This window comes from Aphelocoma coerulescens, chromosome 7 (assembly GCF_041296385.1).
Source record: "Aphelocoma coerulescens isolate FSJ_1873_10779 chromosome 7, UR_Acoe_1.0, whole genome shotgun sequence".
In the NCBI taxonomy this organism is placed as follows: Eukaryota; Metazoa; Chordata; class Aves; order Passeriformes; family Corvidae; genus Aphelocoma; species Aphelocoma coerulescens.
The window spans coordinates 28,194,022-28,210,490 of record NC_091021.1 but is presented as its reverse complement, the minus strand read 5'-3'; the positions used below and the strand labels follow the sequence as shown (position 1 = coordinate 28,210,490).

Sequence of the window (16,469 nt, the reverse complement as noted above, 5' to 3'; positions counted from 1 at the left end):
GAAGTGGCTGTCCTGAACCTTTACTCTCATGGTATTTTCTCTCACACCACTAAAACTGCCCAAGGTCTGAGTTCTCAGAGAATGGGGCCATAATTAGAAACACGCTTAATTACCAATTTTGCTTTTGGAGAGAGTATTTCATTCCTGCCCCTAAGATGCTGTTAAAATAATAACAAAAAAGTTCTTTTCATGCCAAAATTCTGGCAGTTATGCTGTTATATATGTAACCCATTTTACAGATCCTGACATTTAGGATATATTTTTAGAACACTGAGAAGGGTTTCAAATTCTTTATTATTAGTTGATTATTCTCTTGGAGGCCAGAAGCTGATCATTAGGTCAGTCCCCAGATACTGATTTGTTAAAAATACCAGACATTACTCTTAATATCTGAGTATAAGTTAAGATGCTACAGGTATGTGTAGCTAATGACAACAGGTAAAAAGACTATAAAAAATATGATTACCAGATAAGAAGTTGCAATGTGTTCAAGTTAGCCTTATGCTCGATTTTACAGTCAGTTTCTAAATTATGCTGCTGGATAAAGTAACTTACATAATTAATGTTACACTTATTAATAACAACATCTCTGTTTTCCCCCACAAGTTTTAAACATGCATAATCTTTATAACCCTTGCTTTGCAACATCATTGTTAATTAGATCTAACATTTTTAACAGTTAAGTAATAAAAAGAATAATAACATTGTGAAACTTGGGTGAAGCAATCACAGTAGGAATTGACAAGAGTCAGCTGCCTAATGTAAGTGCTTTTTAATTAAGATTTGAACAAAACTTGACTCAAGGGTTTAGATTTGGTTTAAATATGCTTTTAGAATTAGGCTCTTCTATCCACCCAGGCAACATTTTTTCTAAGAATGTGGGCCAATAATTTGGAGAATACTTTGGGGCAATCTCTTAAATCGAAGTGTTTCTTAACCAGTCCAACTGCTCACAATGAACATTTTTTTAGATAAATTTATTATCTGTTTCTGCTTGTGGGGAGGCATGATCATACTGTAATTACTGGAAATGTGGTAGCCAATAACCCCAATCCAGCCAAAAAAACCCCACCCCGTATGCCACAAAATACCCTTCCACATGCAAAACCGGATGGGGACTTTGAATTACTACACTACACAGCCCTGATGCATAAAAGCAGAGGTTGCGAGGAAGGGAAGGTCTCCCTTGCTGGAGGATCATCCTTCCTTTCGTGGGGATGGTTCCTCAGCTGAATGGAGCTGATCCCAGAGCTTTACCTGATCGTCCCGGCAGATAAATGGCCGTAGGAGCCACTCGCTGCTGAACTGCTTCTGGAGTTGTTGATATACGCCACAAGAGAGTTTGGGGAGGTCCTAATCATTGTCTGGAGATCAATGCTGGCATCAGAGAGCGGGGAGATAGACAGGGCTCGTTTCCGGCTTAATCTTGGAGTCACCCGTGGGCTCGAAAACCGGGACACTGCAGGAAAGAGAGATTTTGTCAGACAAGACCAGTGGGCTGCTGCCTTCCCGCAGACGGGCTGGAAGTCCTGAGAACTGCTGCACTCATGACTGCTGTGGGATGTTCAAGACCCAGGAGCAGCGCAGGGACCAACTGCCCTTTGATGGGAGGTTTCCTCTCTTCTGGGTGCTGAATGACAGGGGTCAGGCAGCACCATGAGCGCCTGCTTGCTTTGCTGTCCTCGGGGGTACAGAATCCTGTCCATCACCCCCTTTCATAGGCACTAAATTAACTTAGAATTAAAAGAGAGAAAGCCCTGCAAGGTTTCCATGAGCGCAGCCGTGCCCGTTGACTCGGTGTCAGGAGCAGCAGGCCAGGGGAGCCGCACATCCAAGCCGGGGAGACCATTGCAAATGGTGAGTGTGTGCCTGTGTGCGGGGGGAACGGAAACCAAATGAGCATGAGCACAATGCTGACCATCCAATTAATGAAGGAGGCGAGGCTCCAGAAACACTGAAAGTAAATTAAGAGTTTTAAGGAAACCAATTTGGCAGCTCAGGCACAAAGTTCAAGCTCTCCCCCTCCGAGGGGACCTGCCAGTGCCTGGACCCTATTAGCAATTGTCAATCATTCAGGCATGAAGTAATTTCCAACCCTGCCAGGCCCATTTATGGATCTGCAATACATGATGGGTTACTACTGTACAAGTTTGGCATCCCTCGGTGTTTCGGCACTGCTAACTGGAATGACTGACTTCACCCAAAGGAAACTCTGCCCAGGCCTGACCCACCTGCAGATCTTTGGGGTGACACAGACAGGAGTTGCAGATGGGCCATATCACAACTTTCCCCAGTACCATCGTACCAGATCAAAACCCTGCCTGGAATGACTCATCCCTCCAAAGCAAGCAGTTGTTTGGATTGTGTATTAAAAATAAAAAAAAAAAATTCTAAGGGTAAAATATAGCACTTGGCAATGGGTCCTGGTTGGTAATCCCTGCCATCCACCCAGGGGTGCAGGAGGGCTCAGCTGCTCCAGCTCCTTCCCTTGATGAGCACAGCAATGTATCACCACCTGACTTTTCCAGTGGTGGTCTCCCCAGAAAGCGTACTATGAGTATATCCTATTACACACCGTGAATAAAACACTAGAGCGCCCAGACAGGAAATATGAGCTATTTCCCTCTAGCTAGCTGAAGGCACTGATTTTGGTTGAACACCACCAGGTACAAACCTAGCACTTTGTAAGAGCATGAACTTTCCATTCGGATGACAGTGATGGTATGTGAGAGGGTGAATGGGATGTAGAAGGAGGTAAAATATATTCTGCCGGTGTGATCAAACAATTCCTTGATCTGTGTTGGCTCACAGAAGTCTGTGTCAACATCTCCCTGAGACCAGTGGCTGAGCTGCAGTCTCCACATGATTCACCTGTGCACCAAAGTGGCTCTGTCATTACCATGCCTGGGTGCTGAGTAATCAATGGGGTTTAGTATCACCATCCTCTTAGTCCCCATAATGACCCTCATTGCACATGATAAATGACTTGCCCAACGTCCCACTGGAAACCAAAGGCTAAGTTGGTACTTGAACCAAGCACTCTTCTGACTTTTGTCCTACACCTAAGAAGCTTCAAGATGCAATGCCTTTATTGCAATACTGACAATACTGGGAATTTCTCCTAAAAATCAGATTGTTGCATGTATGTTGAACACATTCTTATAATATTTTGTATAATTACATTATGCAGCCTCACGGGGCAGAAAGACACTAGAAAACATGGATCAAAGATCAGGCAGCAAACAGAAAGGGCAGCAGTCTATAAAAACCACCTCATGAGTGTTAAAGCTGTCCCATGATTTGGAGGGACTGGGCTCAAACTTCCCTAGTGCTTGCAGCTGGAAGACTCTAGCCCTGAGTGGCACTTCCCTGGAAGCTGGAAAAGATGCAGCCACTTTGGAGAGGCACTGCGGACAAAACCAAACTGAGCAAATGAACTTCCCTCAGCAAAGGTTGGCCTGAAGGGCTGAAATGGAGAATTGCCAAACTTCACATCTGGTTCCTGAAATCTGAGCCCTGCCAGAGTCCTGGACGAAACAACATGAAGGTTGCTTGCGTTCAGATCATAATGGTCCTCTGGCCGTAAGGAACCTGCACCACAATCGGGAAAGGCCTGGGTGCTGTTCCCATTCGTTCCCAGCCACACCTCCTTGAGCAAGTTGCTGCTTCTTTCTGTGTCCCTATTTCCCAGTGTCATCTATTTAGATGAGCTCCTTTAGACAGGGCTTGTATTTTATTCTGTACGTACTGCACCAAGTGCGATGGGGCCCCATCTCAGATGAGTTGTCAGTGTTTCTGTCCTACAAATAATATGTGTCTTTCCAGATATAGATATTGTTTCCTGCATTTGCATTCCCACAGTCTCCTCCTTCTCTAACAGAAGGAAGCAGGCCAGATTTGACAGTCATATTTATCTCTGTTACTCCCACATCTCAAGGGAGATCTGTTTATTAATGTGCCACTTCCCTTGATAAATTACTAAATAGAAAGAAAAGCCTTGTACTCATTTCTCGCTGTTCCTTCACATGATTTATGCCCACAATGCTGGATCAGCCATTGGTTCCCATTAATTTGCAGAGGGAAGAAGACCTGATGTCCAACAGAAACCTGGGTTTTAGCAGTGCAGACGACGTGGGCACCCCTCCCTGCTGCACACAGGTATGTAGTTTTTTCCCCATGTAAAACTCTTCAGGAAGCTGTCAGATTTTCAAGCTCGCCTGGGAATTCTCCAGCCCAAAACCAGTAATATGCATTGCGTTAGTGTCCAGTCTAATTTAGATCCTGCAGGTACTGTGGGCTATCTGAAATGTTTGATAGCAGATCCAATAGGTTGGGCTCATGCTTTACACAAAAGCCTCTTAGGTCTTGCGGGCTTCCACGGAAAGCTGTGACCTAAAATCGTGCTATGGATGAACAATTCCTCTCTTCTTAATGACAGCCTGCCCAAGGTGCCTGGGAAGAGAATCATCTGGGAAACGGAAAAGGAGTTTAAGCACGTGAAGAAATGCTCACTAGTGCATTTAGGAAGAGAGAACCTTTTCAAAATTATTATTCAAGAGCAGATTAACAACACTGGGATCATTCTAAATAATAAAGTTTGCCTGACCTGAATCTCCTGATCTGAGGACATGGAGTACAAACATTAAATGGTACCAGGCAGCAGCACTGGTCAGCATTTGTATAGCTGTACATAGCAAGGTGTTCAGCACAGGCTGACTGACAGCCACTGAGCCACATAAGCAAAGTCCTCTGCTGCCTGAAGTCCAGTGTTGTTCCAAAAGAAAAACCTCAAACAACTGCTTTAGCAGGGTCTGTGCCCAGAGAAGTAGCTAAAGGTGGGATCAATTTTTCAGACACACAGATGGAAAGCTTTGGGAACATTTATCACTAACAGGCCTCTCTCCTCTCCCATTTCAAAATTGCTGACTTCTCAGAATGAACAGGGCTAGTTAAAAGAATTTTTTGATGTTTGGAAAATATGCTGGGGCAAGTTCCCAAACTGCAGAGAAGCCCCCTTCAACACTCCTATAAAGAAAAAAAAATTGGCATTTTTTCTGTTTTTCTGAAAGTTGTTGTGTTCAGAAACCTAAAATCATCATAGGTTAACATGAATTTGAAACAATCACACATTGAAATAAATGTAGGAAATTATTTCAAGATTCATTTCAGTCCCCTATCAGTACTTCAGTTTTTAAAATCAATTTCTCTGTGCCTCTCTACCTCAGATGGAAATCTTTCTTACTTTCAGTTTTTTTTCCCTTGAATCCTACTGAGATATGGAAAAAAACTCTTTTTTGTCACCCAGGCCCACAAAGAAATGATAGGCCAAAGCCCATGCAGCAAAACAAGAAAAAAGACAACTTCATGAGACCTCTGTATTGCTGCCTCCTCTGGTGTTAGATAGTGTTTCCAGCCAAGTACCTTTTACAGCATCCTCAGGGTAGGCGGTGGCTGTTCTGTATCTGCTACTTCTATGCTCTGTCTTGAAAAAACATCTATTAAAGTCAGCAGATGCTTTCCATGGACTTTGGAACATGGAATAACTATGAGTTTAAAAGCTGACCTAGAGACTTGCTTATTTGAGGTATTTCATCTTTACTTTCAAACAAATTCTTTCGCACTTTGAAAACATAGAATGTTGGCGCACCCGTTTTTATGCACATACTAACATCTTGGGTTTTATTTCTTAGGTGTATATTAAAAAACTTAGCTCTGAATGTGAAAACCTGACTTCGTTTTTATTTTTTTCAAAAGCTAAAGATACCTGCTTAGAAATAAAACTGTTTCAGATTTCAAGCAACAAAAATATCCTTTGGCCTGGAGTAAGGCACAGGAACTTTTAAGCCAAAAGACTATCCCCTTCTCTCTCCCAAGTCAGGAGAAGAAGTGAACTGGTGAATGGAAGGGTACAGCACAGGCTGAGCCCAAAGCTTTGGGCATTGGTGGCAGCATTGTGGATGGCAGCTCATGAAGGACAGTAAAAAACTTACCATAAGCCTTTGACCCTGGTGCCTCTCCTTACAAAAAGTCAATTCCAGATACATTTTAGAGTGTTTTAACTGTTGTGCATGGGCTTTTCCTTACCATTTCACACATAGACCCAGATACAGTGACTGTCATGGGCTCTGGTCTACATGCTAGAGAACAAATATGACTCACATATTTTAGGAAATCTTTCAAAACTGCCTGGAGTAACTTTTCAGTAGAAAAGTTCCTGACTTTACAATGGCACTGTCTTTTCAGGGTAAATGTAAATGCCACAGTTCACAACCAAAAGCCATTTCTCTCCTGAGACATGTGTGTTTAAACATCTAATTTCTAAACTAGCAAGAATTCAAGGCTGAATTTTTGAATGACATTGGCAGTGTCTGCCAAATGTCCCAGCCCAGTCCAGCTGGGAGGAAAGTCCAGATTTCTTTGCTAGAAGGCAAGAGTATCCTTGGCACATTCCTGTGGTGCCTGTGAATTATCACATCCACAAGTTGCTCAGAAACTGGGATACTCCTCCCAAATTTAGTTTAATCCACAGGTCAGTGATGACCAAATGGTCAGCTCTTACACATGGCAGCTTGTGGACTGACTCCTGTGCCTGATCCCAGTGCCCAAAGGCAGGATGAGACCCCAACTCACCTGGGATGTGGGAGCAGAGGCTCCTGCTCTGACCACTTCTGTGGCTGTGGGCCAGATGGATTTTACAAGAGATGTTTTTTTCTGGAGGGAGAAGTCAGACCTTATGTCACACTAGAAACAGTGGCAGCAAAGCCTCCTGAAAGGAAACGCCAGGCACTCAGTGGGAGCTCCTTCATGGCTCCTTCAGGGTAAGGAAATCTTCAGGGTCAGGAAACTCTTTACAGACAAACATGTTGCTGTGATCTCGACTGTACAGGGTCATCAGGGGAATCTGCTCCCTAACAGATAAGTCTGTAAGGCACATGGGCTGCAGATGGCTCACACCCTGCCTGCCCTCCTCCCGCCTCACTGAAACCCAGCCAGGGCCACTGCTTCCCCTGCGTCTCCTGGCCAAGCCCCAGGATAAATACAGTGTTATCAAAATGGTCCCTCTTCCTCACCATTCACCAAGAAAACTCCATCCAAAGTGTAGAGAAATATCCCCCCCCCCACTCCCATCATCAAATTAAATCCAAAGGCCCCATAAAAACACAGGATGGTCCCTTAATCGATAAGCAGCAATAAACTACAAACATTCTTTTTGTAACCAGTTCCTTATTCCCCTCTCTCCTTCTGCAGAGGCAACACACCTCTTTTTTAGACTGCAGCAGATGCTGGACATTTGTTCTGGCACCAGACATTGTCCTGGGACCCTTCTTTCTTCCCTCCCCAGGCCGATCAACTTTGCAGTTCAAGGAATACTAACGCTTCCCTCAAATCCTCGCTGAAAGACAAGGCTGCATTCTTCTACTCCCAATCCACAAGGTAACTGTTTAGTCGACCCAACTTGCATATGTAAATTGAATTCTTAAGAAACCAGAGTGCAGCAGGATTCCAGACACAGCACTTATGGGGTGCTCTGGGACTTCTTCTCTCTTCTGCACATATTTTTCTGGGGAGGAAAACAGCACTGCTGGCTAGAAATGGGTGGGAAATTGTTTCCCACTTTCTGAACCTTTTCTGAGATTTCAGCAAGTTTCCATTCTATGCTGGGACAAAGAAAACAACAAAAAAATAAGTCTTTGAGAGTTTTTAAGGAAGCGACTACAGAGCGCGCCGTCTGCCCAGAGTAGCCAACAGCGGGCTTGTCTGGGAAGTCATCTGTGATCCAACACATCCAGCCTGCAAACCCAGGGCTGCTGGTCCCTCCAGCCCCAGGGGAAGCACTTCCTTTCTAGGTCACCATGAGGCTCAGCTCTCTGCTTTTGTCCTGTGCAGTTGCTCCGCATGAACCTGCTGGAGAGAGTCCTGAGCTCACCTCTCCCGGCCATGTGCCTGCCGACTGCAGTCACCACCAGGCTGCACTGCCAGCCCTGCTCCTTACCCTGGCTGGCTATTAAATCATTTCCTTCAAGCAGAAAGGCTCCAACACCACTGACTGAAAGAGGCTGGTGAAGCTGAATCACTGTTTGATTTGGGGAAATAAAGTCCTGCTTAATGATTTGCCCACATCCCAGGCAACTGTGCCAGCTGTTGGCCTGCTGGCTATGCTGGGCTGAACAAAGCCTTTTTGCCAGTTAAACTGCTGATTGTGAATCAAGACATTTGTGACTACCTAGTATCAGGCAGCAAAAACCAGGGCAGGGATTCCCCCTCTAGCTCCAGAACTGAACAAAATGACAGCACTGCAGGGTCATCCCTGCTGTTGGTAACTGTTGCACAAACACGTCTATACAGCCTTCCCAACATGAGGGACTACCTTGGACCTAACTTCCACTCAAGATGCTTTTTCCCCATTCCCTGACTCAGCATGGACAACCAATCACAGTCTCAATGCTTGCTCAAAGTGATGAATTTAAAGATGATCTTTAATTTCCACCCTGGCCATAAGCATCTTATTCCAAAGATCTGGATCTTGTTCCTAAAGCTGCCACTATTCCACTCACTGATCTCTTTTCTCTTTGTGATGGAATGGCTTTGCTTTGTACAGCACTTTGAGATCTGCTGATGTACAGGCTATAACAGCAGCAGCACTGAGTCAGTGTGGATACACTCCTCCTGAGAGAAAATGGCTTCTCCTGAAGGGCTGAGAGTAGTCACAGGAACCCCTATGCCTAGGGGGAAAAAACAGCTGAAGTACTAAACATGCTTAGAAAGTTGTAGCCATCTCCAGGGTCATCGGGTTCCCCACCAGTCTTTCCTGCCCCAGGGATGCTCTTGCGCAACCACTCCATCACCTGGAATAATCCACCGTGTAGCACTACTTCTAAAACAGAAATGTTAATGATTGTTTTGATCTGGTGACTAGAACCTGTAAATACTATCAAATGTACCCCATCAGCAACGCTATGACATTGGAAAGTGATTAACTTTTGATTTGAAAGTGTAGGCTTTACAGAAAATGGGATTAAGCCTGGATTCAAACTCAACTCCTGGATTTCAAGTCCCTGTTTGGATGAGGAAATGGAACAGGAGAACTCACTGAAGGGTTGTTTAGTCTCCACTGGAACTGGCCTGAACACCCCAGCAGTCTGGTACGTAGAACTTAAATGTGGTCTCCTTCAGTGATTTAACTACTTCTAGCGCACACTGAAAACCCAGTAGAGATGCAGTTCTGGGCAGCCCAGCAGCCCAGCTTAGTCACCATGTGAACATTCAGCAGCCCTGGCACAGGGTTGGCACCAACAAGCTCCAGCTGACATTTATATCCTATTATTTTTCCTGACCTTAGAGACATGATGGAGTGAAAAACACTGACAAAAACCATGAAGACACAAAGAAATTCTCCAAGAAATGCAATTACAGGAACCAGAAAGGCCCAGGTATGTGTCTGTGGAAGAGCTACCATACCCAGTGTCCATGGCTCCCATGGACCAGCCTGCAGATGTCTGGAAGTGACGTGATACTGAATAGGCCACAATTAATATATGCTTATCTCCTGCTTTTTCTTCTGCAGGTGCCAGTGTTATCACAGATGAATGATGGTGCTGCATGTGGTTTAACAAGAGCCACCTGCATTTTTAGCAAACTAGTTCTTGTAAAGTTTCTATGTTCCCGGGCTCCCAGGGAAGAAAAGGGCTCTCTGAATGACAGATGCAGTGAGATGGTGACTCACTGGGGGTTTATGCATGCTACTGATATTCTTGTCTCAGAAAAACACCATAAGAGGATGCTTTATTAAATTATCTGTTCAACTATTTACTTAGGCCCTGCTGATTTAAATTTTTGAAATAACTTTCTAAAAAGAGAAGGAGACACTGGCTCTTCATCCAGCATTTCAGAGCCATCCATTTTACTCTCTGCCTTAATAATGTACAATTCTCTCTTTTCTCTGGGTGATGGATAAATGCAGGCACGTGGACCAGAGACTGGTACTGGACTGGTGCTCCTTTATACATTCTTAAAAAGTAGTGTCTCATGTCACATTCTCGTAATATTTGAAAGTTTCCATCTCATGCAGAACATGTGAAGGCCCAGAAAAGGCTTTCCAGTTAATCACCAACAAAGCTTTTCCAAAAGATCATAATAAATGCTTGGTGAGCCCTGGCTCTGCAGTGAATCATGGTTATAAGCTTGGCTGCATGAAACCGAGACCTTTGATACATGATTCACTGTAGAGTTGTTTTCAGGAGAAGGCAAGCAGTATGAGAGTCTTCTGCCAAGAGGAGTATTTCAGTACCTCAGATAAAGATTGATCTTCAGCAAACCAGAGGATGAGCATCTTGGTGTGCTGGGAGCCAGCCTGTACCACCATGAAAACAGTTGTGTTTGCCTCCCTCACTGGTTGTTTATCTGGCACTTCAGTGAGGCACTGCTGGTCAGAGATGGACTAATAAGGAGGCAAGGAGGAAGGAGTCTTGTTCATGAGCCCGAGGAGAACTTGGCAGGGCTCGTTTGCACCCATCTGCTATAACCACAGGCATTAACCCTTGGGAGGGAAGACAGAGCAGTCTTACTGACCAGCTGCTTTGTAACAGAGAAGCCTGAGATGTATTTTGAGTGTTAGAGGGCAGGATGGTACCAAGGAGCATGTGCTCTCTCTTTCAAACTGGGATCCACGTTCCAAATTAATCTAGGAATTGGCAGCATAAAATGTTCAGGTAAAGCTTCCACAGCAGCTGCAGATGAGAAACTGTTTTTCCATTAGAAATATCTGTAAACTCCCATCACTGAACAGCCAGAATAGCTTTTATCATTCTAAACCAGTCACTTTATGAAGCAGCAAGACCACAAAGTCTTTCATCTTAAAAGCTCAACAACAGAAACTTTGAAGCGGTAATGAAACGATGCAGATCTCCACTCCAAAAATTATAATGGTCCACAGGCAAATCCAAAGACATCCCAGGAAACAGACGCCGAATGTGAAAGTTGAGCTGAGACTTCGCCTTCTTGCAGCAGAAATAATCCCCAAACTGCCCTCTGTAATATCTGAAAACCCCAGTTCTTGCAAAATGTAGCATGAAATGAAAGGAAAGACATTTCTAACAGCTCTAAAAATCATTCAGACCTCATATATGCTTCCAGATAGTCTCTTCCCAGGGCAGCAGTCAGGCCACAGGGGTGACTAAGCACTGCAGTGCCTAGCATGATTCTGTTTCTTCTTCATTTAGCCAGGAGCAAGAGCTTTCTGGGTTTGTAACACCCAATGCTATCACAAATACCACATTCCTGCTTTTTGTATTTCCTTGCACAAAGTACTATTATATTCTTTCCGGCGTGTCTCCCTGTTCAGGTATTTTCTCTCCTTGTAGACCTGAGAGGTCCCAACCAAGATGAGAAGTCCACTGTGCCTAGCATGGCTATGCCTGGACGTGGCCCGCCTTCACCCCAGACACCAAGCAGTCAAAACACAGAGTGGGATGGGAAAGCTGGAGATGAAGCTTGTCCCCAGGCATGCTCTGGTCCCCCATGGTCAATGCAGCAGGACAGCAGCAATGCCCAGCTTGCTGGACCAGCCTATCTCCTACACATGCTACAGCCATGCCACAGCCATGCCATCCTCCCTAAGAGACCAGGATGTACATATTTTAAATTATGAGTATTTTATATATACTTATGGAAGGAGGTGACCTTTTAAGCCAAAAATTATACTGCAGCACCCAAAGGTTACAGCAGGGCAGAGTGACCACATACAGCAACCTTCAGCTGGAGGGCAGTTCCATCCATCTACCCCAAAATTTCAGCCATGCCAGGAAGATCCCAAGCTGTTACTCACCATCAACGGGGCTGAGGTAATCGTGGAGGTGGGCTGTGCTGGCTGCTCCCCCGCCCTGCATGAGGAGGTCCCCATAGGGGTTTGGGTGGCCAGCCATCAGCGTCATTTGGTGGTAGTAGTCAGCAGGGTTGGCTCCCGGTGGTGGTGGGGGCAGCCCGAAGAGGCCTCGTTCCTTCAGGTGCTCATGAGCCACTGTTGGAGCCGCAGGCGAGGAGAGAAACATGGGGAGAAGGTTCCCACCGCAGTGTTAGACCTCGGAGCTGACGTTGGTGGCCCCGTCTCCCCCCGCGCCCCCCGCCAGCCCCAGCCGCACGGCTCCGTGTAGGGCGCGTGTGACGTGCGCTTGGGCGTGCTTCTGCGGACAAAGGAGACCAGGCTGGGGCCTCTGCATTCCTCCATTTCCGCAAATTTATAAACAATCTCTCGCTCCCCCTTCTAATAATCTTCCAGTTCGGACGCAGCCAGCACCCCTGGGAGGGGGGAGAGGGCCCAGGCTGCCGACAGCAGTAACCCTGTCAGCATTAACATCCCTGCCTATTAGGAAGGAAAGACAAATGCAGCCCAGTTCCCGATAGCAGCGTGAGGAAATTAAAGCCAAGGTCTAATGCATAGAGCTAGGTTTAGTGTCTGGCAGCATAAAACCATTTTGGCTGCCAAAGCCAATTACACTCACTTTCTCCCAGCTGTAATTTTTCAAACCTGCCTCCCCACCCGCTTGCCCCATTAACTTATTTACCACCACCTTAAACAAGGAAAGAAAAAAAAAAAAGAGAGGAAAAGAAAAGCAACCCAAAACACAATGCCTTTCTTCTGCAGCAAACAATGAAACTGGTTTTGGAAGGAGAGGACAGGGCAGAACGCACCCACGCAGCAGCGATCAGACCTCTCTGTGGCGGGTGCCTGAGAATTCGGATGACCTTTTAGGGGAGGGAAGAAGACATATGCATGTCCCCATCACTATAGTGATGTTGTTTTAGTCATACAAGATAGTTTCATGTTGCCAGATACTAATCCAGGGGCCTTGTTGCTCTCTGGTGCACTTTGCTTTGCAGTGTTGAAGGGCCGCTGGCCCCTGCAGCAGCTTGGGAGCCAAAGCATGCTGGGTTTGCTGGGCATGCAGAGACCAAGTTCCCAAAGCCCAGCTTCCCTGGGCACTGAGGAGCCACCTGCAACTGTGTAATGAAGCTCTTCTGAGGAAATAAGGCATGACATACACCTTGCCAAGTGGAAGGAGTGTCGTGCATTTTCCCCTTTTCCTATTGGATTTCTTTGTCCCCATCTCCCCAATGTGGGGTCTGATAGGGCTCAGAAAGCACGATCACCTCTGCCTGCACCCAGAGCCAGCTTCCCACACATCCTCACCTTCCCTGAAGACTGCTGTGGGGCAGCTCAGGAGTAAGGAGGAAGAATTTATGGCCCCTGCCTTCACTCAGGAGCCACCCTGGCCCCAGACACAAAGCCAACAAGGGCTAACCCAGCTGGCATTGTCTCCCCTGCAACATCAGTCTCAGCCAGGCCAGGCAGCCAGAACAACTGTGACCCTCTCTGGGGAAAGCTGGGCTCCCAGTAGAGACACAAGAACAGGGAAGTTCCTAAGAGAGAAAGAGAGTGCTGCAGAAAGGAACGTACTTTAAGCAAAATATTTATAATATGATCCAGCAGTAATAGCTATTCTCACGCTCTGCTTTCTCAGTGCGATGATGCAAAACAAATGTGTAGTTAAAGGGGAAAAAAGAAAACACAAAGAGACAGCTCTCCCACTTCAGAGAGCAGCTGCGGAGCCTTTGCAGCTGTAAATCCCCGGGTTTTAGGGAATTTCAGTTCTGGTGAGCTACAAAATCACTGCAATACCAGTAGCACAGTGTCTTACCGTCGGCAGGACTGAGGCCCCTGGCAGCAGAGATGACGGAGAGCGTGGGGCTGCTGTGCACAGAGCGGAGGTAATGCTCCATGTGGGGTGCCACGTAGGGGTGTGGTGGGCTGAAGGGTGACTCGCCAGGCCCGGCGGGGTGCGGAGACAGGCGGATGAGGGAGATGTCGGAGATGACGGGGCTGCCGCTCAGAGGAGGAGGCCTGGGAAGGAAACAGACACGCTGTCACTTACAGCCACCCAGAGCAGGCACAGCTGCTTGCCACCCTTCTCTGTCCTGCCCCTCTACCTCCGTCCCCAAGAGAGGAGTTCAAGCATAGTGGGAAAACCCTCCCTTCTTGGCATATGCAGAGTCTGAAGTTCCCAAACTTCCCATGGACACGAACCAATATTGCACTAAATATGTATTTGTGCAAGGTGGCTCATCCCAGCTGGGCTGTTGTGGAAAGGAGCATGAGCTGCTTTAGGCAGTGCCTGTACAGAGAGCAGGCATGGAACACACCCTGTGCTAGAGATCCCACCCCACCTCCTTGCACAGGGAGGCTAGCCACACAAAGATACTTGAAGCAAACCTGGGGTTTGCAAACTCCTCACTGCCCCTGGATATCCAGATGTTTAGTGCTGCCACATGCAGAAAGCCCTGGACAGGGCAGTCTGTGCAAGAATGGAAATGCTGCAAGGAGAACTTATGCAATCTTGAGCTGTGCTTTGCTCAGCCCAGCACGCGTGGCTTGGCCCGTGCCGGCGCAGCAGCCCAACCTCCTGCATCCATCACGGCCAGCACAAACCTCCTTGACAGGTTGGTGGTATGGTTCAGAGGGCAAAAGTTCATGAGAGGTTTTACTGCATGCTTTCTGGGGGCCGCCTCTCTTAAATCCCTCAGATCTTCCTTAGCCCAAGTGCTACCTGAGAATAAAGTCAGTAAATGCTGAGGGATTCAGCAAGTAACAAAAGAAAGTCACATGCGTGTTTCAGTGCTTCAGCAGTTTTTTGAAGGGTGAACAAGGATGGAAGAGAAAGTCTGCAGACTTCTCCCAGACACGTGCCCTACTGTACCCACCAGCCTCTTAGACAAACCACAGAGGGTGCAAAGGAGGAAAAGTTACTCACCCTGACCTGAGAAGCAGAAAATCTGAGCTACAAACTAAATGAGGCAGAGCTGTCATTAGGCAAAACAAAAGAGCAAAATCTGCTTTGTATTAGCTCTCTCTGTACTCACAGACTGCTGGAAGCAGAGCTGGTGTTGACACACAGGTCACAGCAGGGACGGCATTCGTCCCTGGCTGGGTGCTCTGGCAAAGCTGAGGGACATGGATGTGCACCCTGGGGGGCTGCACCCTGGGCACAGAAGACAACAGGGATTTGGAGGTCAAGGATCTGGGATGTGGGCTGATCTAAGGGAGGGTATTACAAAGGTATTACAAAGGCCCTTCACTAAGACTATCCAAATATGCCATTAGTGAGTGCATGTAAGATCTGTCTCTCCATGCACAGACTACAAACATGATGGTCTGAGCAGTTTCGACACACCACCAGCAGCTCAGGATCTCAGTCCCACCCTGCCTTATCAACAGTTCAGGTGCATTTCAATTTATTTGTAATACTTGCATATCAACAAAACCACACAGAAATGTAATACAAGCTTTGCAGACTAATTCAGCAGTTTAACAAGCATGTTTGTCTTTGTTTGATCTTCTGTGTGTTTCTCTGTCTTTCCAATAAATTAGTAAACCTTGTGGCTTTTTGAACACTTTCTGCTGATGGGTAGTAAATTAAATGCTTTCTGAAATATTTATAGTTCAAAGTACTTTCCTGTAGCAATACACACTGTGGCTCAGTGGCATGAAATACCAGGCAGTGAAAACCCATCACACATTAAGGCTCTGTGGAGATGTACACCACCAAAACAGGTGGCTCATCAGACCCAGGCTGGGGTTTTGCCAGAGGAACACCCACCAGCATCGACCCTGTTTTCTTTCATGACACTGAAAGACAAACTGATGATGGCATGGCTATTTCAGACCTCATAACCTCCCCACCTGTGTTGCCATGGCCTTCCATTACCAAAATTATGGGGTGACCAAAGTCACTCTCCGGTGCCTCTCGCCATGACATCAGCCGTGGCGGCGGCGAGCTCAGGAAGCTGCAGCCGAGGCCGCTGGGGCTGGTTTCTGTCGAGGCTGCTAATAAAGGCATCCGAGCACGGAGCCGACCAATTTATTTCTACCGGGGAGGAGGGAGAAGTGAATCAAAGTCTCTGTTCCAGATTTAGTTTCAATTCATTTCTAATAATCTCCACCGCCTCATCTGGAAAAAATGAAACAGGATTAAAAAAAATGATGTCATTAAGAAAACATCTGACTAATTTTTCTTCTGACGAAGACTTAATATAAGTGAGGGGCGATGTAAATTAAAAGCAGCCCCAATCTTCCCTGGGCCACAGAGCCTGCCTTAATACATAAGCCATGAAAGAAGTTTTCTTACATATACAATAAGTTCCCTCTTTCATCAGTACTCACAGCTTCTCCCAAAAGGGTTGTGAACTTCTTTGATGCAGTCCTGGAACTATGTATTACCAGGTTTACGAGCCTTCGGAGCCTCTGCTGATCAAACTGTGAGGCCGACATCTAAAATGCGTATAACAATATGAAGGGTTTGCTGTTCATTTTCTCTGTGCTAAATTAGGCAGAAATGCTGGAATCCCTCAGAATAGGAAAACTCCACCCTGTACAAAGAGGTAACACTGGGAAAAAGATCAAGAATTTCCCCAAAATG

The 16,469-nt window shown here is 46.3% G+C and overlaps 1 protein-coding gene across 1 annotated transcript in view; it reads right to left on the bottom strand.

The window, feature by feature from the left end:
• Positions 1-16,469, bottom strand: part of GLI2 (GLI family zinc finger 2) — a 191,194-nt gene that overhangs the window by 28,095 nt on the left and 146,630 nt on the right. Inside the window, exons 4-6 of the mRNA XM_069021030.1 lie at positions 13,695-13,897; positions 11,825-12,016; positions 1,258-1,459 (exon numbers count right to left, since the gene is read on the bottom strand). Coding sequence (XP_068877131.1) covers positions 1,258-1,459; positions 11,825-12,016; positions 13,695-13,897 — 597 coding nt within the window. The remainder of the gene's footprint in view (positions 1-1,257; positions 1,460-11,824; positions 12,017-13,694; positions 13,898-16,469) is intronic.